Raw genomic sequence first — 21,815 nt, forward strand, 5'->3', positions numbered from 1 at the left:
TCAACCTTTCAGTTTTGGGAAAAACATGAAAAATGGGAGCTATCAAATGATTTGGGGAGGGGCTTTGGTTATCTGTATGCCCCCAGGGGGCCAGACTGGGATGCCCAAAGTAGGCTAGAATTGGCCTACTGGTCTGATTCTTACTGTATACTTTTCTAAACTTTTCTCCTTGTGAACACTCAAAGTAAAAATGATTGGGTTCAGACAACACAATAACACACACTCAAGCCTTGGCTGGCCTGGAAAGCTGCTGGCCGTCACCATGCATTGCATGCTGACAACCAGCAGCTTGAACTGAGGGTTATTCTACTTACGTAAGCCGTCCGGAGGCTTTTGCAATAGGACGGCATATAAATACCCTAAATAAATCAATAAATTATTGACTGTCTGGACCCAGCTGTGCTAACAAGCCACAGATTGCAAATCCGGAACAGCCCATGCTGACAAAGTATAGTTTGTTCCAGGGTTGTGAACTGTGGGTTGATCACCATGGTTTGTCATGTTGGTTGGGTTCGGATACCCAATCATGGTTATGTTGGGTTCAGAACGTGATAACCAACGTTTGAACAATGACTCACTCTCAACCCAAACATAGTCTTTGAGTCTTTTTTGCTGAAAGATGGAGGGAGGGAGGGAGGGAGAGAGAGAAGGGAGGCAGTCACCATAAATTGTAGCAGAAACTTTTCAGTAGTGATAACTCTGCAAAAACTCCCTGCAATTTAGAATTTTTCTGTTCCCTTGAGAACAGGCTGCATAAAAAAAGCATTAACAGACCTACTCAATCTCACTTAATGGCTCTTTCCAATAACCCTTCTGGAAAGTTATTGACGAATGTTAATAATAATGACAGTCATAAAGAGTGAAGCATTATTTGAAGTGGATCCAATTTCCCCACCATGGCAAACAGAATCTGAGGCTGTCCCCCACTCACTTGGCAATAAAATGAAACACCCCGTGTGCTCACTCTGCCCACGCTCCCGCTCTACCCAGCGACGGGGAAGCGAGCTGCCACATTTCAGTTTTCAGACAGGGAGCCACGGTTTAGCTTTCTCTATTTCTGCATGTCATCAGAAGACAAGCACACAAGAACTGGGAGCACCAGAGCCCAAAGCAAGTTGCTGACAACATCTCCATGTGGAGGGAAAAGCAGCATAAGAGTTAATTCTAAAGAAAGAACTGCTTCTTTGTCTTTTTAAAAAGTATGCGGCCTGTCTGTGAGCTAACTTGCTTCCTCATCCACCGCTTACTATGGACCTTTCCCCTTGTTGTCTGCACTTAGCTATTCCCATTTCCTAAATTAGAAGAAGCTGAGGTGGAAACTCACCAATGTGACAACATTTTGTTTAGCTTAGGGAAGAGGTGAGTAAAGGGAAATATGACTGAGGTGTACGCAGTTATGCACAATTTAGAGAAATGGACAGGGAGAAAGTTTTCTCCTTCTCTCATAGTATTAGACCCCACTGAGGTCATCCCATGAAGATGATGGGTGGGAGATTCAAGACTTTAAATAGGAAGGACCTCTCCTTCACACAGTGCATGGTTAAGCTATGCAACTCATCAGGCAAGCCCCTCTGGGAAGAACATTCCATAAATGGGGTGCCACCAATTAAAAGGCCCTGTAACTTCCTGCCTTGCCTTTTTTATGGAGGTACCTAGAAGAGGGTCTAAAATAATAATAGCAACAATAATTGAATAACAACAGCAATTAAATCCCATCTCTTTTCCTCTTTCATTGAGCCCAAGGCAACTTACACAATTCTCCAGTGTATCCCCACAACAACTCTGTGAAGCAGATTAGTCTGAGAGTCAGTCACCGAGTGAACTGCAGGCGATGACCTTAATGTTTGGTTATGGAAATGAGGAAGGCAGCTCTTCATTCTTTCAGTCTGCCAAAACCAGAAGGAAAGTGCTCCCTCCTGGAATGAGGGCCGCCAAGGCAAGGTGTTCCCTAGAGAGCCCTTTTGCACTGGCTGCCCCTTTGTTGCTGTGGGGGGGGGGCATGCACCCCTCTTTTCACTGCCTGCCACTGCTCCCTTTCCTTGGCTGGCTTGGAAAGCTGCTGGCCGTCAGCATGCATTGCAAAGCAAGGGGCACTGCCAGCCACCTCTGAGACTGCAGTCCTGGGCCATCCTGATCTCAGTCACTTCCTGTGGAAGGAGCACGGGCGCAGCCAAGAGGCACCGCCTTGGTGGCATGGTGCCAGCAAGGGCACGGGAACAGCCAGGGCAGGGACGAGGGGGGCTCGGGCTGCCCCCGTGTGGCAAACGGTCCAGAGCTGCACCACTTTGCTCCTGCATTGGAATCACATTGTCAGATTCCTCATGGAATGCCGAAGTCGAGTGTCCCTTGACTTGCTCTCGTGCGACAAGAGCAATTCAGCTGCTTCGATCTTCAAAACTGCCAGAGGGGAATTGGAGTGCCTGAAACGGAGTGTGGAGGAAATGGCACATGAGCTGGGAAGCTCCAAAGTGACAGGTTTCAGCGGAATGCCTGGTGTGGAGAAAGTAGAAAGGAAGGCACGACACTCACAGCCGGGGTCATCCCCTGAACTTGACTGGCTTTGGACAGATAAAAGGAAGGACTTCTCCATAGCGCATATAGTTAAACCATGGTCTTTGCTGCCACAGGAAGTGGCGATGGTTGCCAGTCTGGGTGGCTTTAAAAAGGGATCGGACGGATTTCGTGGAGGAGGAGGCTCTCTGTGGCTGCTGGCCTCGCTGGCCATGGCTGCCTCCTTCATCAGAGGTGGCCTGCTGCAAACAGCAGTTGCTGAGGAGCTGGGCAGGAGGAGGTCTTGGCCCCCTCCTGCTTGAGGGACCCCGTGGGCAGCAGTTTGGCACCATGTGTGTGGACTGCTGGACGGACCTTTGCCTGATCCAGCAGGGCTTTTCTTAGGTTATATTCTTTTATTTGATTTTCCTCTTGCTTTGATTGGATTTTCCTCTGACTCAAGCTGTGTATAGTTAATGATCCATGTTAGAATATTATGATTCTTAAATGCCTTGGGGGACCTTTAAGAAATATTTTCATCAGATAGGAAAAGGAGATCGTTATTCTTATTCTTACAATACAGCCAGTTTAGTGTAGTGGTTAAAGTGCTGGACTGGGACTCAGGGGACCCGGGTTCTAGTCCCCACTCAGCCCTGAAGCTCCCTGGGTGACTTTGGGCCAGCCACTGACTCTCAGCCTAACCTACCTTACAGGGTTGTTGTGAGGTTAAAATGAAGAGCATTATGTAAGCTGCTTTCACTTCCTCACAAGAGGAAAAGGGGTTATACATGTAATATCACCATCTTCATCATCATCTACTTAATTTGTACCAAGCAAAATGGACCTCAAGGTGGCCAATAATAAATCATTAAAACTAAATTAAAACAGGAATAAAACAATTGCAACTAAACATAAAAGCATCCTGGCCTACTTTATGAGACTGTTGTCAAGGATGATTGCAGTATCACAAGTAAAGTACTTTGCAGAGGGAAACATAGAAATAAACCTCACTTTTAACCTGCATAAGCAAATTGTTTCATATTAGTTTCTAGGAAACTTACTGTGGAGAAAATATATCTTTACAATGGATAAATAAGTGCTTCTTTTTCTTTTCAAATTATGGTTTCTATTTTTATTCCCATACTGCAATTCCTGCCAAAAGCTAAACAGCTTGAATCAGTAGCAAACGAAAGGATGGAAAAACATTACTCACTCCCCTTTCACTGCATTGTTCAAAGGGGAAACAGGAATTCCTTACCATGATTTTTCACGTTCACTATGCGATATAGCATGAATCAAAGTGTCACGACTCACAAAAACCCCACCCAGCCCGACCTAATTATGTTTATTACAGTTGGCAAAAGATGCCAACTGTGGCTGAGATGGCTTAGTTCTTTCTCCTTTTCAGAGGGGCTCATTTTTACATCAGAGGGAGAGCTTTGCTGGAATATTTTGCAGAATGCATGCTGGTCAAGCAAGTAGCCATCAGCAAGCAAAGGGCAAGCAGCCTCTTCTGTTTGCCTTTACAAACGGAGGATTAACATTCCATGACTACCGAGCCATGGCATTTGACAGTCTGGGGCATGTGGGCTAGGCAGTATTTATCGGATAGCATTTTGGGGCTAGGTGGACATGCTAGGTGGGCACAGAAGTTCTGAATTTCTGCAAACCGAAGAACGCAGGTATGTCCTCATCTTTCTCAGTGGCCCAGTTTTGCCTATGGCGCTGTTGACACTCATCCCAAGAGACTGCTATGAGAGAGAGAGTGAACTCAAGGCCAGGATCTACAATCCATGTTTATCAGGGGTAGGGGAGGAAGCAGAGAGATGAACTGAAAATGAAGGCTGCTGCCAAGCCAGGCATTTTCTTTGGAAATTTCTTGATTTTTATGCAGAATCCAGATGATAACAGCACATACCTGTTCTGAGCCGCCCTGAGGCTTTGGCGAATGGGGCGGCATAAAAATGTTTTAATAAAAAATAAAATAAAATAAAATAAAATACCTGTTTATAATTATTTAATTCATACATGCTTTTTGCATGCAGCACCATTCTTTGGGTTGGAGTGAACTATAAAGTGCATCTTTAAAGTGAAATTTGAAAAATTGCTTTTTATTTATTATTTATTATTTGCATTTATATACCACCCTAGTAGCCCAGAGGGTGATCTGTTTTTTAATTGACCCTACTTCTGGTTTTTAGTTGATCTTAATTTAAATTGTCTAATTTTAAAGTTATATATTTCAATTTTGATATATTATGTTTATATTTGTATTATGTTGTTAATATGTTTTGGACATGTTGATTTAATGTTACTGATTTTTGTATTGTCTTATTTGCTGTGAGCCACACAGAAAGCCCAGGTATGGGCTATTGCAGTGACACCAACGGAATAAACAAAATAAATAAAACCAATAAAATGTGAGTATTGCAGCCCTCACATGCAAAAGGACTTCTGTGGTTATCCAGTCAGCAGGATCCGTCTTGCTCCACGGCTGCCGGCGAACATCGGTCACTGGCTTATGCAAGTTTTTCTCAATATGCCTCCTGCATAGTTTACAAAGACTTCGGAACGGTTGCAATGCCAAGTCAATCTCTTTCCACCAGATCCCCCAACCCGACCCCATTCATGAGTCGCTAACTCCCATGTCCACCACACCAAAGAGGAGGCAGAGAGGAGCAATGGATGAAAGCATGAACACGATGCCGGTGAGAGCACTGTGGGCAGGGTGGGGAGGCTTCTCTGGGCCAGAATGCACGAATATCTTGCAGAATGCATGTTGATCCTGCAAGTGGCCATCCCGCAGACGGCAGGTTCCAGTCGCGCATATTTAGCTAAAGACTGGAAAGGGGAGCAAAAGGTAACTCCAAACGTTTTTGACCGTGATCAGGAAGGACAGAAATTGTTTTCACGCCATGTTTGTTTGGCATAATAGCGATGGCTCAACATGGTTTACCTGGATGATAATCAAGGACCACTTGATGGTTAACTTTGTATTTTTGTACTTAATGGTAATTTATTATGTACTATTGTATTTCAATGTATTTTATCATGTTGTAAGCCGCCCCGAGGTTTCGGCAAGGGGCGGCATAGAAATGTTAATAATAATAATAATAATAATAATAATAATAATAATAGTTGAAGCCAGCATTTTCAGTTATGTTAAGAAACATGCGATCACGGATTTGGATCAATTCCTGAGAGTTTGTTAGAAAGATGTTATCTTTGTGCTAAATGATATTTATGAAAAAACTAGGTATTCATACACAGAGAAATTCTATTTGCAGTCTGTTAGCTTGCTAATGTTGCTACGACATAAGATGCATTTGCAATATTTATGACTTTATATGGGATTTTTGCATCTATGTATTGATTTGTTTACTTTGTGCGTTGCTCTGAGCATTATTTGAAAAAAGCAGCATATAAATAAATATGATGCAGATGATTCAGTGGGAAGGTGAACCAACGTGCTTAGATGGTGTCCTGGGTGTGAGTTACACTGGTCATTTTTTGCATGCAAGAATTATGCCAAGTTGAAAGTGAAGCAAACCTACGGATTGAAAAGGGGTCCTCACTCCAACACAGGTATATTCCCAGTAATTCCTCTTCCCACAGTGCTTACAATGACAGAGATCGTGCTCTCTGATGAGTTGAAGCAGGAAAAAAGCCTTCCTTTCTCTGATTCTGATTTATGGGTCACACTGTGGGCAAACGTAATTTATGACGTGTTGTTGTCATAAAGCCAAACTGGAGTGAGGGCAGGAATCATTCTGCTTGTCCTTGCTCTGATTTGGCTTCAAGTAAGTATACCGTGTCCACATAAAATCAGAACAAGGGAATGCTTCTTGTTTCCACTTTTGTGACTCGCAAGTCAAAATAAAAAGTTTTTTTATAAATCGCATCCAACAATATCAAGCAGCACAACTATTCACTGTGCAGAGACCACTAATGCATGTGACAACTTCTAGGTTCTCTGCAATTCTCTCCCTTCCCAGCTTTGCAGAAGGCAAGCAGGACTTTGGAGCGGCGCAGGAGAGTGACTGAACTTAGCACTGTATCACTTTCTTCCAATAACTTAAATGCAACTCTGGTGGGAACGGCTTTTCCTGGAAAGGAAGTTCTTACTCATGGGGAGGAAAATTTGATAAAGGAAACCAACACACACTGGCTCTGCAGGAGAGAGATAATCCGAAACAGGTTGGAACATCAACCCCCCCACCCTAACCCCCACCCCTTCATGACAAGCATAAAATATGATAAATAGTTTTTAGAGAAAATGATTTGCTAGACATTGCAAATTAGATAATAAAAGATACTGGACAAAACAAATAAATTATGGCACGGTTTCAATGCTTCAGTTGCCGTCATAAATAATATTTAAACCCGATACTGTGTTTACCGGCAACATTCTTCTTTCCCCCTGCGATCAGGATGAGATGATATGTCTTATAATTCAATAATAATAAACTCTTCCCTGCCAGAACAAAGAATGAAAGCACAGCTCTGAAGGCGGCATCTGGCAGAGGGTGGACAGAATACCGGGATGAGGCATATACAGCTTTTAGACCACCCTGCACTGGGGTTCAAGTTCTACAGTATCATAGCTTACATTGCCTTGGAACTGGGCTGATATTTCTCTGAAAAGGGACCGAACGTCAGTGTTCTCTCAAGGATGAATCTGTTCCAGCTTCTGCTTGGGCTGGAACTGAAGGGTAATTCAATGTAATCTCTCCTTTACACTTTCTCTTTCTCGCAGCCTTCAACAGCCGCCTTGTAGATTGAGGAACAAATTTAACCAAGGCTAAGGAAGTGGAGGATTTTGAGCTCCCCCGCTTTTCATATGGGCCGTGTGTTCACCGCTCTTTGCACACAGGGGACAAAAGCTCCCGTGCAGCATGGTTTGTAGACACAGGATGGCCACTTCCAGGTTTGCAAACTTGCAAAGCATCTCCTAACATGCACAGCATGATATATTTGAATACGACTTCTAGTGAAGCTTCTCTGTGACCAAAGGACAGAGTGGGATAATTTTCACCAAAATTTTCACAGCTACGCCAAACAAGATTGGCTCCTTTTAAGTCCTAACGCATGAACAACAGAAGTGCCTCACACGCAAATTTGCCTTGGTCAGGAACAAGCATGGAATCATAGAATCACAGAACAGTAGAGTTGGAAGGGGCCACGAAGGCCATCAGGTCCACCCCCTGCTGTTGCAGGACACCCATTCACACCATCCCACTCAGGTGGCTGCCCAGGTTCGTTCTGAATGTCTCCAGTGTGGGAGAGCCCACCACCAACCCAGGCAGCTGGTTCCACTGCTGTATTGCTCTGACAGTGAGGACAAAAATGTCCTGACCATTTCTGTTGCCCTTTTCTGGACCCTTTCTAATTTACCTGCATCTTTCTTAAATCTTGGTGCCCAGAACTGGACACAGGATTCCAGGTGAGGTCTGACTAGTGCAGAGTATAGAGGAACTGCTACTACTCATAATCTGGAAGTAATACTTCTGTTAATACATCCCAAAATAGCATTTGCCCTTTTGGCGGCTGCATCACATTGTTGGCTCATGCTTAGCCTATTATCCGCAATGACTCCGAGATCTTTTTCTTTTTCAGTTCTGTTGAGCCACGTATTCCCCATCTTGTATCGATGCATTCAGTTTCTTTCTTTAAAGCGATGTGTCCCGTTCAGGGATGTGCTTTAAAAAGAAAGCATCCACGCTGGGCTCATTTCTGGCTTTTCACGCGACTGCTGGAAGGTGCACCTGTGCTGGCCAGATCCATGGAAGGAGGGAGACGCAGTGCCCGTTCCTCTTGTGTGCTCTGCCCAAAGACCGTTGGGAGAACCCGCTGGCTCAGGCCGAGGGTTTATCGGGCCAAGCATTCTGATCCCACCATGGCCAACAAGCCACCCAGGAAACCCACAAGCAGGACCCGGATGCAAACGCAACCTCCTTTCCATGTTCCCCAGCAACCGGTGTGGTGCATGCAAACATACTGGGTCTGCACATGGCATTTTCCACTCACACAGCCAGGCTGTTCTTCACACTAGAGGTCCCCGGAAAGGCGGGTCGCTCCGGAGACACGCTCCCTGGTGCGTTTCCTTCCATGATAGTGAGTGGACCTGGCTTGCACAGTCGGCCTGGCCCTCCGGTTGCGGCAGCAGCGCCTGCGAGCAAACTCAACCCTGCGGTCGGTCGGTCGGGAGGTGGGCGTGTTTTTGCTTGGCCTGCCTGAGAGACGTGGGGCACAGGCAGCCCCAGGCCGGGCCTCTCCCAGTTTGGCTCCCTAGTCTTCTGGGGAAGGCATCTAGCCTCTCCATTCCTGGGGTTGGGGGGGATGTTGCCTCTCAGGAGGGCAAAATAGGTGGGCTTATAAATCTGCGAGTTGGCCCCCTAATTGCCTTTGTCTTAAAACTGCATGGAGTGCAACGGACAACCCATTTAGAGGACTCTTTCCCTGAAGGCTGGGGGTGTGGATGCGTTCCTCAGCCACGTGGACATGGCTGCCGCACGTCCAATCCGATGCTGCTCATACAGGAAGAAAGGCCTACAGCCCAAGCCTTTTCCACCCGGCAGAGCACACACACAGGAAGACCTCCGTATTTATTTTTTTGATTTATAAACAGCACTTCATCCGCAGGATTCCAGGGCTCTAGACACAACATCAGCAAGAAGAAATGGTCGAGACCACAGGACTGCACATTCACGGGCCAGAATTCAAGTTTGGTTTAGCATCCCCCGTGAAGGATCATCCACCGTCCCCCAAGCCAGGAAGTGGCTCTACAGAGAAACTTGCAGGGAGCATCTCCCAGTGCCTGCACAATGTTTTCTCCCCATGAAACCCTCACCAGTCAGTTCAGGCCCCGAATGCTGGAATACTTTCCGGAATCAGCTGTTCCACACACACACGCAACGCTATCGTGGCAGGAAGGCTGGTGTTTTGCATGGCATGTTTGTTTTGTATGTGTAGGAAGCAGCATTCAAACATTCACTCTCCCACTCGCAAAGAAAAACCTCACTGCTTGCGGACAGCGGCACTGACGCGAAGTCACCTTGAGCCACTTAATTGAACGGATGAAGCCTTTAAAATGTGAGGTCTTCCACCTGCACTATGTGGCGGGGGGGGGGGGGGGAACGCTTGGCACCCAGTGTAGGCGCCTGCCAAGGGTCTGCATCCCGACAGGGGCCCCCTGAGAAAAGCCACCTGGACTTACTCCTCTGTCAGGAGCCCGGCCCATCCCTTCTTGCCCAAGGCTCCAGAAACGCCAGACAATCCTTCACAAGGCACATCTTCGCTGGCTAACAGGATGGTCCAACTCTAGCAGACCCTTAGCAAGCTGAACAAATAGCCTCTGCTCATGTGAAGAGTGAAGCTTGAACCCACACTGGCAACTCCTCCCCACTCCTTCCCTTTCATTCGTGTGCCACCCTCACGTGGAGAAGCAGCTCATCTCTCCCGACACCTCGGCATGGAGTCAGGGCCCGGGCAAGGCAACGGTCCCTCCTGTCTCTCCCAAACCATCTCAGCTCTCATGGTGGGCCTGGGAAACTGTGGGCAGCGACCCTGAGGGGGCTTCAAAGGCTCCTGCCCCCTTGGTCCTCCTGCCCCCCCTCGCCTCTTCCATGGGGCCCCCCTGTTCAGAATGCGCTAACACCAGCCCTGGCTGGTCGCGGAAGGGGGGACCTTGCATCTTCCCCTTCACTGTGGCACCTGCCCCTCGTGCTGGCCCGGACCGTGCTGGGGAGGAGAAGGAGCAGGAGATGCCCCTGCCGCTTGCTCACCAGCTCTCGGCCGGCCAGCGAGCGAGCGAGCGGGAGCCAGGTCAAGGAACAGGAGGTGCGGAGTAGCTGCTGATGGGAAGAGTGGTGATGCGGCGGCTCCCGGAGGGAGGAGGCGCTGAGGCATCCGGCTCACGGGAGCTCCCAAAGCAGGAGGTGCAGCTGGCCCAGCAAGGCAGCGGCCTCAGCCGGCTCCACTGATCGTAACCTGACGCAGGTGACAGCTGTCCATCACGCAGAACCTTAACCTGGCTGTTTGATTGCGTGCCCCCCATGTGGTGCCCTCCAGGTGTCTGGGCTTCAACTCCCATCATCCCCAGCCAACATGGCCAGTGTTTAGACATGCCAGGAGCCTGAAGCGCAAAGTCTTGTTTTGCAGTGGGCAGGGCCTGAGGATCCGAGTTCTGCAACCTGCCACGAACAGGCACACCAATGCAAGAAATGCTGTCTTTTGGTTTCTGTTATTCGGATGCCCTCTTTTTGGGAGTGGATTTGGGCTGGGAGAAAGCAACCCACCCTCACCACGTCTGCAGCTGCAGGGAGCGCACGCCAAACCCCTGAAACGGACGCATGCAAAAGGGGTTCTGCAGAACCTTTCCAGCCTCTGCGAACCTCCCCGGAGGCTGTTCGGCTCCGTCCGCTTCTCACCTCGTGGGCCATGGAAATATTGATCTTAGTCTGCCTCTGCCGGTGCAGTCCTGACAAATATTACAGAAGCCAAAGCGCAAGGATCTTAATTTTTCTTTCCCCCCACAAATGCCTTCAAGTAGTGACTGACAGCATAACTATCAAACGCCCACGGAAACCTGTGTTCTGTACCGCATATAGTGGAAAAGTGGGTGTTAAGGGAACGGGGCAAAGAGCAGAGCATGCAGAGAGACGTATTCTGTGGTTCCAAACAAATAATGAGCACTTAGTAAAACAGTTCTTTTCATTTTTCTTCTTCTCTGAGGAGGGGATCGTAGCACAGCTCTGTGAGAAGGCCTTTCGGCACTAAATGAATGCCTAAGGGCCAAACTACTCCAAATACAAAATACGACATGCAGGTGTGTGTTTTAAAATACAAACAGTGCCAGCAAGCAGAAGGACCATTATGGGAATCAAAGCAGGCACGGAGGGGAGCGGGGATTTAAACCCTTTCTTCCTCCGTGCAGCCCCCTCTGAGGACAACCTTCCCTCTGAAGCCGGAATCTCACCTTTGCTGCCCACTACTTCATGTACTATTATTTTTCCTTCCATCAACAATGGACAATTTTTAGCTGCATTCCACCTGGCTGCTACGGAGAGAAAGATGGGAAATGGCCCCCATCATTTCGCATTCCTGAATCGTTTCCATTCCAGCAGATTATTATAAGAGCTTTGTAAGGGTACGAATCAGCACTGGGCTTCCTTTTCCACCTCTCTTCCCTCCTCATCCCCCTTTCCTTTTGTGTCATAACCCAATGGGAAGCGGCTGTCTTCTTTCTTATTGATCTTGCATAAACCACTCGGGGAATCATTGCGGCTGAAAAAGGTTTAAATAAATAAATAGTTGAACTGATCTGCTTCAGAAGGCAGGGTCAAAAGGGTTGCATCGACCAGCATGAATCTTTCGGGACAAGGGTGATGCAGTTGTGATCCTGTGCTGCTGCAGCCAAGAAATTAAGAGACGCTTGCTCCTGGGGAGGAGAGCTATGGCAAGTCTAGACAGCACACTAAAAAGCAGAGACATCACCCTGCCAACAAAAGTGCGTATAATCAAGGCTATTTTTTTCCCAGTTGCAATGTATGGCAGTGAAAGCTGGACCATAAGGAAGGCTGCACGCCGAAGAACTGAGGCCTTGGAATTGTGGTGCTGGAGGAGACTCCTGCGAGTCCCTTGGACCGCAAGGTGATCAAAATGGGCAGTCCTAGAGGAGATCAACCCTGACTGCTCTTTAGAAGGCCAGATACTGAAGATGAAACTCAAATACTTTGGCCACCAAATGAGAAGGAAGGACTCCCTGAAGAAGAGCCTAATGCTGGGAACAATTGATGGCAAAAGAAGAAGGGGATGGCAGAGGATGAGGTGGCTGGATGGAGTCACTGGGGCAGTTGGTGTGAGCTTGATTGGACTCCGAGGGATGGTGGAGGACAGGAAGGCCTGGAGGAATGTTGTCCTTGGGGTTGTGATGGGTCGGATGCGACTTTGCAACTAACAACAACAAGCTGCTGCATTTAGGACAACCTGAAGTGTCTCGATGCTGTGCAAGGGGGGGGCACTGAGAATGCACTGGCATAGTCTGTGTGCCAGTAAAAGCGTGGGGCAGGTGAAAAAGCAGCCCTATTCCGAATCAGAGGATGCAGCTTTTGGGAGCCGAAGCCTGGAATCAAGCCTGTTGAAAAGATGCTAATGGTATGAAACTCTGACATTGAGACCTGCCAAATACCAGCTCATTCCAGCCACCTCAAGATGCCTATTGCTGGACAGCAGCCCCCCCCAGGGCTCCAGAGATGCGTCTTTCCCAGCTGCCCCTGCGCCACTTGGGGACTGAACTTGGTGCTTTCCACAATCTGCAAACCCAGGCAGCTCTGCAGAGGCAGGACTCCGCCAGGGGCTATTAGATCTTCCATCAGCTGGGCTGCTCAGCTACGCTTCGGGCTCTGCTTCATCTGGAGGGATCTAGAGGTGAACAGCTGAGCAGGGGTGCAGGTGCCCTGGATTGTGGGTGCGAGGATATGATTCACATGCACGAACAACAGGGCACCCAAAGATTGGAGCACACTTATATAAACTCCCTCGACATTTTACTGGAGAAAGTTGCTTCCCACAGCCTCTGTTTATCAACAGATTTCCACTCTTTCCTTTGCAGACCCCTGGGATGATTTTGCTCCTCTGTTTGCCTTCTGGGGATGCCTTGATAAAATGTTTATAGGCAGTTACTTTTATTGTTTCTCTGTATGGCTCAGCTTTCACTCTCCGGAAAGGAATAAATCTCAGGGCTGCACTCTGAAGCATTTTCCTGGGACCAGGGCAGGTGGACGGACTCTACAGCTCCACTTTCACAAAAACTGCGGCTGTTGAAGGATATTTTGAACAGGTAACCTATCCTAGGGCCATGACATTTTCCTAGTACAGCTTTCCCTCAATATACAGTTCCCCTCCCCGAGACCCATCAGACTCCAGTGCCCATCATCCATGGCCCCTGCGTGGCTGGTGCTGATGGGAGCTGTAGTAGCAAAGAGCAGGAAGGCACCTCAGTGGAGTCAGCTGGCCTATGAATCTGGAGCATCACTTCTCTCATAGATGCCTACAGAAAACGTGAAGGATCTTTGAGAAGGTCCTTTTTCTGCATAGTGGAAGCTACTAAAAATAGGACCTTCTTAGTGGTGGGCTCTTGCCCTTGTAGTGAGGCTGTACTCTTCAGGTGAGGTGAAGAGCATTTCTATCCATCAAGAGCCAGCCCTCCCTGCCCATGTTTGACTGCAACTACAATCATCCCCAGACAACATGTCCCAAAGCCATGGATCTCAGCATTCTCCCATGAACATGGGAGTTGTCGTCCTGCACATTTGAAAGCAACAGGTTGGGAGAAGTCTGGCCAGGTCTTTTAAACATTCCTTGGGTTTCCACTGTTTTAGTAAGATCTTTAATACAAGCTGCTCATAGTTTGATGCTGTGTATTAGAAGGAAAGTTTTTTTGAATGCCGCATTTTATTGTTTGTTGCTGCTTCTAATTTCATTGCAAAGTGATTTAATTTTGTATATCCTGATCTGTAATCCATCTAAGTGTGCATTTGGTGATGGGTGGCCATATAAATTTAATACATCAATCAACCAAAAGAGCTCATATTTATTCTGGCAATTAAGCAGGAGAAAATGGGAGACTGTAGAGGAAAGAATGAAATAGTATCTGATGATGGGGGGAAGGGGTGATGGATGCGAATTCAGTGAACTTAGAAGAGCTATGATATTTCCATCTGGGAAACATTAAAGAGCACGCCCTGAACAAGCAACGCTACCATCATGGCCCCTGCAAGGAGACTGGAAATTATATCCGCTCTCCTCGTACACCTTTTGTTATTGGAATTGTCAACAATGACTCATTTGAACTGCTAGCGAGCAGGGAGTGGATACCGGAGGCGCATTATTTCTCCATCTTTAAACGGCTTTATCTGTTTTCCATCCCTGGAAAACAGCTGGTTTATAGAGCGCTACAAAAGAATGACACAAGTCTCAAAGTGGGAGCTTATACCTGCTTTTCAGATGCTCCTGGATTAGCTAAGCACCAACAGCCATGCCAAAGACCTGTGTGCTAGTGGAATCTGCTTTTCTTCCTTGTTGAAGAAAAAGGGCCGTGTGCATTTCTTGCTTAGGTAACCGCTGAACTGAAAAACTATCTTTAAAAATGTGGATCCTTGCAGTGTTTCAGTGTTCCATATTCAAGACGTTCCTTTGTCATCTCTTCTAAACCTGAGGGGACTCAGACTATTTACATAGAAAGCATCGACTCACTTGGTTCCCTGTGATAAGACTCTGCCTTACATGACCAGGGAAGAAAAATCTGGTACATCGGAAGAAGCAATGGGAAGGTGTAAAAACATTCATTTTATTTGTAAAACAACTTGATAGACATTCTAAGGTTAAAGACAAGAAAGATTGCTCGGCTGACTGGGGCAGAAGTGACGTCACCCACCCCTCTTCTTGTGTCCTGGAGTCAGCACATGTGTGAGCTTATATCGCCTCCATGGGGACCAAAGACGTGGGGTTGGAGGGATGCGCCCCCTCACCTCATCCTACCAGAAAGGGGTCTTGGGCAGCTCAGAGGAAAGGTGTGGCTGCCATGAAAAAGGCCAACTCCATGTTACGCATCATTAAGGAAGGAACTGAAAATGGAACTGCCAACATTATATGGCCCCCATAGGAATCTGTGGCACGACCTGTGCACGGTTCTGGACCCTGCACCTAGAAAAGGGCACTGCAGAGCTGGAAGAAGTGCAGAAGGAGCCAATTAAAATGATTGAGGGGTTGAAGCGACTCCCCTATGGGGAAAGGTTGCAACACGTTCAGCTCAAAAAAAGGCGAGTAAAGGGGAGCCGTGGTAGAGATGCACAGAATTATTCAATGCACGGAGAAAGTGGGAAGGGAGTCAGTTTTCTCCCTTCTCCATAATACTAGAACCCAGTGGAGTCACCGCATGAGGCTGATTGGCAGGAGATGCCAGACAAAGAAAAGGAAGGACCGCTCCATACAGCTCCTCACTGAACGATTGAATTCACCTCCATCGGATGCAGGGACGCTCTCTAATTTGGGCGGCTTTGCAAGCGGGTGGACAAATGCATGGCGGCGAAGACCAGCCATGGCTGCTGGTCTGGGTGTCTCAGAGGCACCGGCTTCTGGAGAACGTGGCCAGGCAGGTGCTGCCGTGCCCACGTGCTCCTTTTGGGACCCACTGGGCAGCTGCTTGGCCGCTGTGTGAGCAGGATGCTGGAGTCGGTGGGTCTTGGTCCGATCCAGCAGGGTGCTTCGTATGTACCTATCAACCCGACTCCCGTATCTGCATCTTGGATGGAACTTTTGTAAAGAGACAGCTTTGTGGGGGGCGAGGGGAGGTACTTGGGTTTTTCTGCACCCAGACCTATTTGCTTGCCTCTTCTCGGGGTCCCGAACTAGCACCACCTCTCAAGGAATGAGAGGCGAAGCACATGTGGAGTAAAAGTGCTCCTTTCCCATCACTTATTTTGCTGCGTGCTTGCTCAGCCTGGGCAGGTGATCAGGTGGAGAAGGACAGGCAGTGGGCCCCCTCTGGGCACGGAGGCCACACGCGGTGCCCGATCATGCTGACCCCGGTGACCGCCCTGCCCTCCGTCCGGGTGGCCGGGAGCAAATGGATCATCTCACTGCTGCAACTGCCCCTCAGAGCCACCTTCCCATCCCGGGACCCTGCAGATGCTTGGAGTAAATCTCCCCACATTCCTGTTTATTGGCCACGCTGACCAGGGAAAAGTTCGAAACATCTGGAGAACCCCAGGTGGGGGCAAGGATGCTTCAGCACATCATCTACTCTCATCCTTGGTGCCTTCTTTTATCAGGCCAGCAGCGCGAAAATGACAAGCAAAGCTCAGAGTGGCAGATCAGCCAGTAAGATCCACACCACTGTATGGATGAGCAGCTTTGCTTGTCTACAAGGCTAGTTGAAATAGGCACAGAAAATAGTGAGACTGGCACTGTCAGTGTCCCATCTGTGACATCAACGATGCTGCAATGGCTTTTTGGTGGATGCCTATCCTTCAAAACTCAATACCACGGATCCTGGCTTTGATGGCATGCATGCAGCCACAAGGAACATCTCGAAGGCTCGGAGAAGCACAACAAACCCAACAACCCAATATCCATTCCCTCAGCCACCAGGGATGTGACAGGAAACCTGTAAGCAGCCCTCCAAAGGAACTGCCCTCCCATATTCCTGATACCCCTTAGCAACTAGGATGCATACTGCAACTGAGTATGGAGGCTCCATTTTTATTGTGCATGATGATTCCAAAGTTAGGAGTGGAGAACATGCGGCCCTCTAAATGCTGTTGGACTAGAAGCCCCATTTCCCAGCATGGCCAATGGACAGGCAGGGTGGGAACTGTCACCTGAAAGGGTGCAGGTGATATGAGATTACACAAGCCAATACAGGCAAATTCTCATACAAGCCAACATTGTCCCAAGGGAGCTATCCCTGCCTCAACACAAAGCTTCTCAGGCACCAACCACAAAACATCCTGGAGCATTTGAGAGGCACTTAACTGTGCAGAGGAAGAGCCAGTGTGGTGCAGGGGTTAGACTGCAGCACTGGGGCTCAGGCGATCCAGGTTCCAGTCCCCGCTCGGCCATGGAGCCAACTGGGTGACTTTGGGCCAGTCACGGACTCAGCCCAGCCTACCCCACAGGGTTGTTGTTGTGGGGATATGACTGAGAGTCACAGGAGGAGAAGGATGAAAGCCACTTTAAGAAAACAGCAAGTTATACATCTAATAAATAAAAGTAGTGCTGTCATGGTACATACTGAAGCGCAGGTGTTCATCATCACTGTCCCTGTGGCTATGCCAAGGAGAAGCCCAAAATTTAGGCACCTCTGTTGGTCCATCCGAATCTGAGATATATTGAAGCCACAGCCTTGAATTTGCAAGCACTGAGAGGGCTGTCCTGGATGAGGGCTTTGATTCATAGGGCTGCCATAAGTTGGGGATAAATTGACGGCACATAACAACAACCACAACACTGAACCGCATCAACAAACCAATCCCAGCAGTGTTCATCTGCAGCCCAAGCAGCTCCTTGGTAAAAGTCGCTGGTCTTCATTGCTCCTTCCGGGTCAGGCTACCCCCAGATACTTTGCAGCGTAACAGGTGCATGGCGAGAGGGGTGCCCAGCAACGAACGCAGGGACCCTCACGCTCTGCTAAAGCACATCTTGCTCTGCAGAAGGTTCCCTGGCCTGGTGGAAGGACCAGGGAGCAGGTGATGGAAGCAACTTGCTGAGGTTGAAGCCTCGGAGCGTCATATGGGCACATCATCTCAAATGATGGAAGGCCCTTACAGACAAGCACAAGAAAGGGGGAAAAGTGGACGGCACGAGGATCTTTCTCTGGGTATAAGCATCCCATGGTTTTGGACCAACTAGCAGACTTCTCTTCTGTATCACCTCTTTACTTGTGTGATCCCATCTTTACACACATGGGACTAAAGTCACTTAGGATCACAACTGGATGCATGTTTAGACAGGAGCCGCTGTCCCACAACTGCAGCCAGGAATTCTTGGGTATTGTAGGTCTTTTTTTTCTGCCTGAGCATACATAGGATTGTGCCCTAAACTTTTTTTGGGGGGCAAGGGAGCTTCAGTGAACTTTTCTGTAGCTTTAGGGGTTCTTCCAAAAGAACCCCACAACAGACTGCTTAAGAATCCCTGGTAGCTTCTGAACACAGCTCTACAGTGGGTGATAAGTAGAAAACCACATCTGCACACACCCAACTGATTCCTTCTTTCTTTCATTTCTATTCTGCCCAATTGCCAGAGCTCTCTGGGTGCTTCACAACAATTAAACCATAAAATGCAACCTGGTAAAATACACCAGAAAAGTGTACCCGTTTGAGATGACAGGCTAAAATGGAAACAAGCGCCGAGCAGCAGGGGGAAGAATTGAAATGCAGTAACAGGTTTAAAGGAACAGAAAGTGAAAAACCCTTGAATGCCCGAGGAAATAAATAGCACAGGATATGTGCGAGACATGCCCTTGGCGAGCTGCTCTTGATGGCGGGTAGATACAGGATGGACCTGTTCTGCCCAGCCCAACCCTCTCGCCGGGTGTTCATTGTCCCTGCAAAGCTGTTTCTCAGAGTGGTGCTATCAAGAAGCACTTTGAGGAGACCCCCCCCCCCCGGCCTTACATCAATGGCTCCCCATGACTACTGAAAGCCACCTTTCCCAAGCTGGTGCCTTCCAGATGTTGTGTCCTGCAGCTGCCATCAGCCCCAGCCAGGCTGGATATGGTCAGGGAAGATGGGGGTTGTAGTCTAAAGCATCTCATCTAAAGAGAGTCTAAAATTAGCTCCAGCATAGGGACTGTTCAAAAACAGATGCATGGTGCTGTATTTTAATCGGTTCAGTCGTCCTCTGAGCAAGAACGTGAGATGACACGTGGTCCAGGAGAACCAGTGCTGCAGGATGTGCCCCATGTCAGTGACTCGGGGCACAATCCTGTTCATGCTGGCCAGAGCATGCTGGAAACCACAGGATGTCTGGCTGAGCATGCATCGGATTGCACTTTTAGAGACTTTCAAAGGGGAACAGATACGGGTTTGGGGAGAAGAACAGCTCTAACCCCCTCTAACATCTCGGACGGATCGCTTGATGGAATCCCAGATTCCGGAGGACAAGAGCAAGAGGGGGCTTTCGCCCTCCTGCCCTGCTTGCAGGAATGCCGTGGGCTTCAGGTCAGCCCCGATCCTACCTTGAGTACCACCTTCTTTGCAGAAAAGAAGAAGCACCGATAAAAATTGCGAGGAGAGGATGCTGGACTGCATGGGCCCATTGTCTCTTCCCAGACGACTGTTCTGCCGTTCACACCCCTTAATGGGTCAGAGCCGATATTAGCCCGCCTGATTCATTTTTCTAAGCACAACTAACCCCAATCAGTCCTCAAAACGTGACCTCGTGGGCACTTCCCTTTATCAACTACCTGTAGATTATTCTGCTGACGATAGCTTTGCTTTCTGAGTCTTTTTTTACCTTCACGGTGTCAGCGGCTGCTGCAGGTGCTAAGAGCGATTGCGGCAAAGGGAAGGATCTTCGTGATGCTAGAGGTTCCTTCTTTCCTGAAGCTATGCAACCCATTCTCACACCTTTCCATACAATCACTGTTTTTAATTTCCCCAAAGCTCAGCCCCAGAAAACCCTTTTTTGTCACTGTCTGAGGTCTGTTCTGGAACAGGCACAATCTATTGCTCGAAGCAAAAATTGTATGGAGCCTTTCCAAAGGTGCCAAGGCCCAGCAGGTGTTCAAGGCTTTGGCAGAGGAACAGGCGCCTTCAGACACCTCTCAGTTTTAAACGCCCGCCAGGGCTGTCCCTGGCGTGCACCTGCTTTGGCTTGAAGTCTAAACCTATGTCTGGTGCACAAACGGGATCCGGAAATTCCAGCTGAGAATATAGTGATTAGATCAAACCATTCTTCCTCGTTTAGCAGCAACAACAGCCCTGTGAGGTAGGTTAGGGTGAGAGAATAAGCCTCGAGTGAGGCTATCCACAGAGTGCTCCCAAATCGAAATCCAATCCTCCACCCACAATGCTCTCGACAAGGTCCCTGCTTGCATCCAATCCGTGACGGCAGCGTTTATTTTATTTCGCTGGATGAGTACCCCCAGAAGTTCTTCCCGGGCGTTAGCGAAGAGCTCGTTCTGCAAACTCCACCGAGAGCGCAAGTTACAGGTCCGCATGATTTCGATACCTGCCTCAACCGGAGGGCCTCTGCTCAAGTGCAGAAAAGTCTTCCCCCGCCCATGCCAGCCAGCCAGCGCAGACCACGTGTGAACGGTGGCACTCGGCCGGCCGGCCGCCCTCCAACTTGGCCGCGGCCGCCCGCACGCCGGGCGCGCTCCCTCGCCAGGAACCGCGCGGCTGCCAAGCCAGCCGGCGCGGGGACCTTCCGGGCTGCCTCGCTCCGCGCGGGGCTCCCCAGCTGCCGCCCCCCGGCCTCCGCCCCTCCCGATCGTCCCTCGCGGGGGCAGCCCGGGGACAACGGCGCCCCAAGAGGGCCCGCCAAGCGCCGGCTCACCTGCCGAGGGAACCAGCTCCCCGTCGCTCAGCTCCCCGGAGTCCGAATCCATGGTGGCGCGAAGGAGGAGCCGCTCCGGCTAGGCAGGCACCGCTCCGGCTTGCGCAGCGGCGCCGCGGGCAGACGCGCGATGCCGGGCGAGCTGCAGCCGGCGAGCCAGCGAGGGGAGGAAGGGGCTGCGCGCCCGCCCGACCACCCACCCACCCGCTCCGCGCCGGGCCAGCCTCCCCAGAAGGAGCCGCCGCCGCCGCCGCCGCCGCCCGCGCCGAGCAACGCGCTGGGCTGTCTGCACGGGCGGAGCGAAGAGCGAGGCGGGCGGCGCTGGCTCTTTTGAGGGCTAGCCAGGCGGCGGGCGGGGGGGGGGGGGCGGGCCCGGGCGGGAGCGGTCCGCTTCCTGCGCTGCCCCCACTCGAGGTCCAGCGGGACTCGGGGCAGGCGCGCTTCCCTCGGCCGCGCGTCTCCGCTTGGCTTCGCGCTGGGGGCCTCCTCCTCACCCTGCCGGGCAGAGCCGCCGGGGAGGGCGCGGGGCAGCCGCCCGCCCCCATCGCTCTCCCCCCCGCCGCCTTGCCCAGCCCTGCCCTGCCCTCGCCCCTCGCCCCGTTGCAGGAAGACGGCCGGACCTCGCTCGGCGCGCGAAGCGAAGGGGATGCGCCGGACGGGCGCGCTCTGGGGCGGAGGCCCGGCCCCCCCGGTGGGGTGCGCGGGGGCACCGAGCCGGGCAGGGCAGGGCAGGGCTGGCCCAGAGCGGCTCAGGGATGCCACGGGGGAGGAGGCGACTAAGAGGCAGCAGGCACTCGCCACGCAAAGGGCCCCCCGTCCGTCCAGTTGCACCCGGGTGCCAGCCCGGGAAATCTTGCATGCGCCGACCCCGAAGCAAGCAGCACTGGGCGCAGGGTGAGGGCAGATTTGCAGCCTGACGGGGCGATCCTGGTCGTCTCCACTTTGAAGGAAACGCCACTAAATTCAATGGGATTTGCCCTCTGGTTAGTGAGCATAGGATCCCACGGAGCATGACAGCGCGATCCCCGACATTGCCTGCTCTAAGTGATCCCCACTGAGCTCAATTTGGACTTATTCCCAGGTGAGTGAGTGAGGGCAAGATTGCAGCCTGAATCATCTTCCTAGAACCTTGCTTAAAAGCAAAGCTAATTGCAGCACAGGAGGGAAGGAGGCAGCGGGGGGCGGGGGGGCTTCAAACTACTCAAATCAAGTAATCCGCACCACTTGACAATTATGTATCATCCCATGTGATACTGAATGCAGCT

At 50.0% G+C, this 21,815-nt stretch overlaps 1 protein-coding gene across 1 annotated transcript in view; it reads right to left on the minus strand.

Moving 5' to 3' along the window:
- TNFAIP8L3 (TNF alpha induced protein 8 like 3) overlaps positions 1-20,671 on the minus strand; it is a 44,178-nt gene extending 23,507 nt beyond the window's left edge. The window contains exon 1 of the mRNA XM_044439023.1: positions 20,551-20,671. Within this exon, the coding sequence (XP_044294958.1) occupies positions 20,551-20,602 (52 nt within the window). The 5' untranslated portion in view covers positions 20,603-20,671. The remainder of the gene's footprint in view (positions 1-20,550) is intronic.
- Positions 20,672-21,815: the final 1,144 nt, after the last annotated feature.

The sequence above is a fragment of the Varanus komodoensis genome, unplaced genomic scaffold, assembly GCF_004798865.1.
Source record: "Varanus komodoensis strain SLA01 unplaced genomic scaffold, ASM479886v1 scaffold33, whole genome shotgun sequence".
Taxonomy (NCBI): Eukaryota; Metazoa; Chordata; class Lepidosauria; order Squamata; family Varanidae; genus Varanus; species Varanus komodoensis.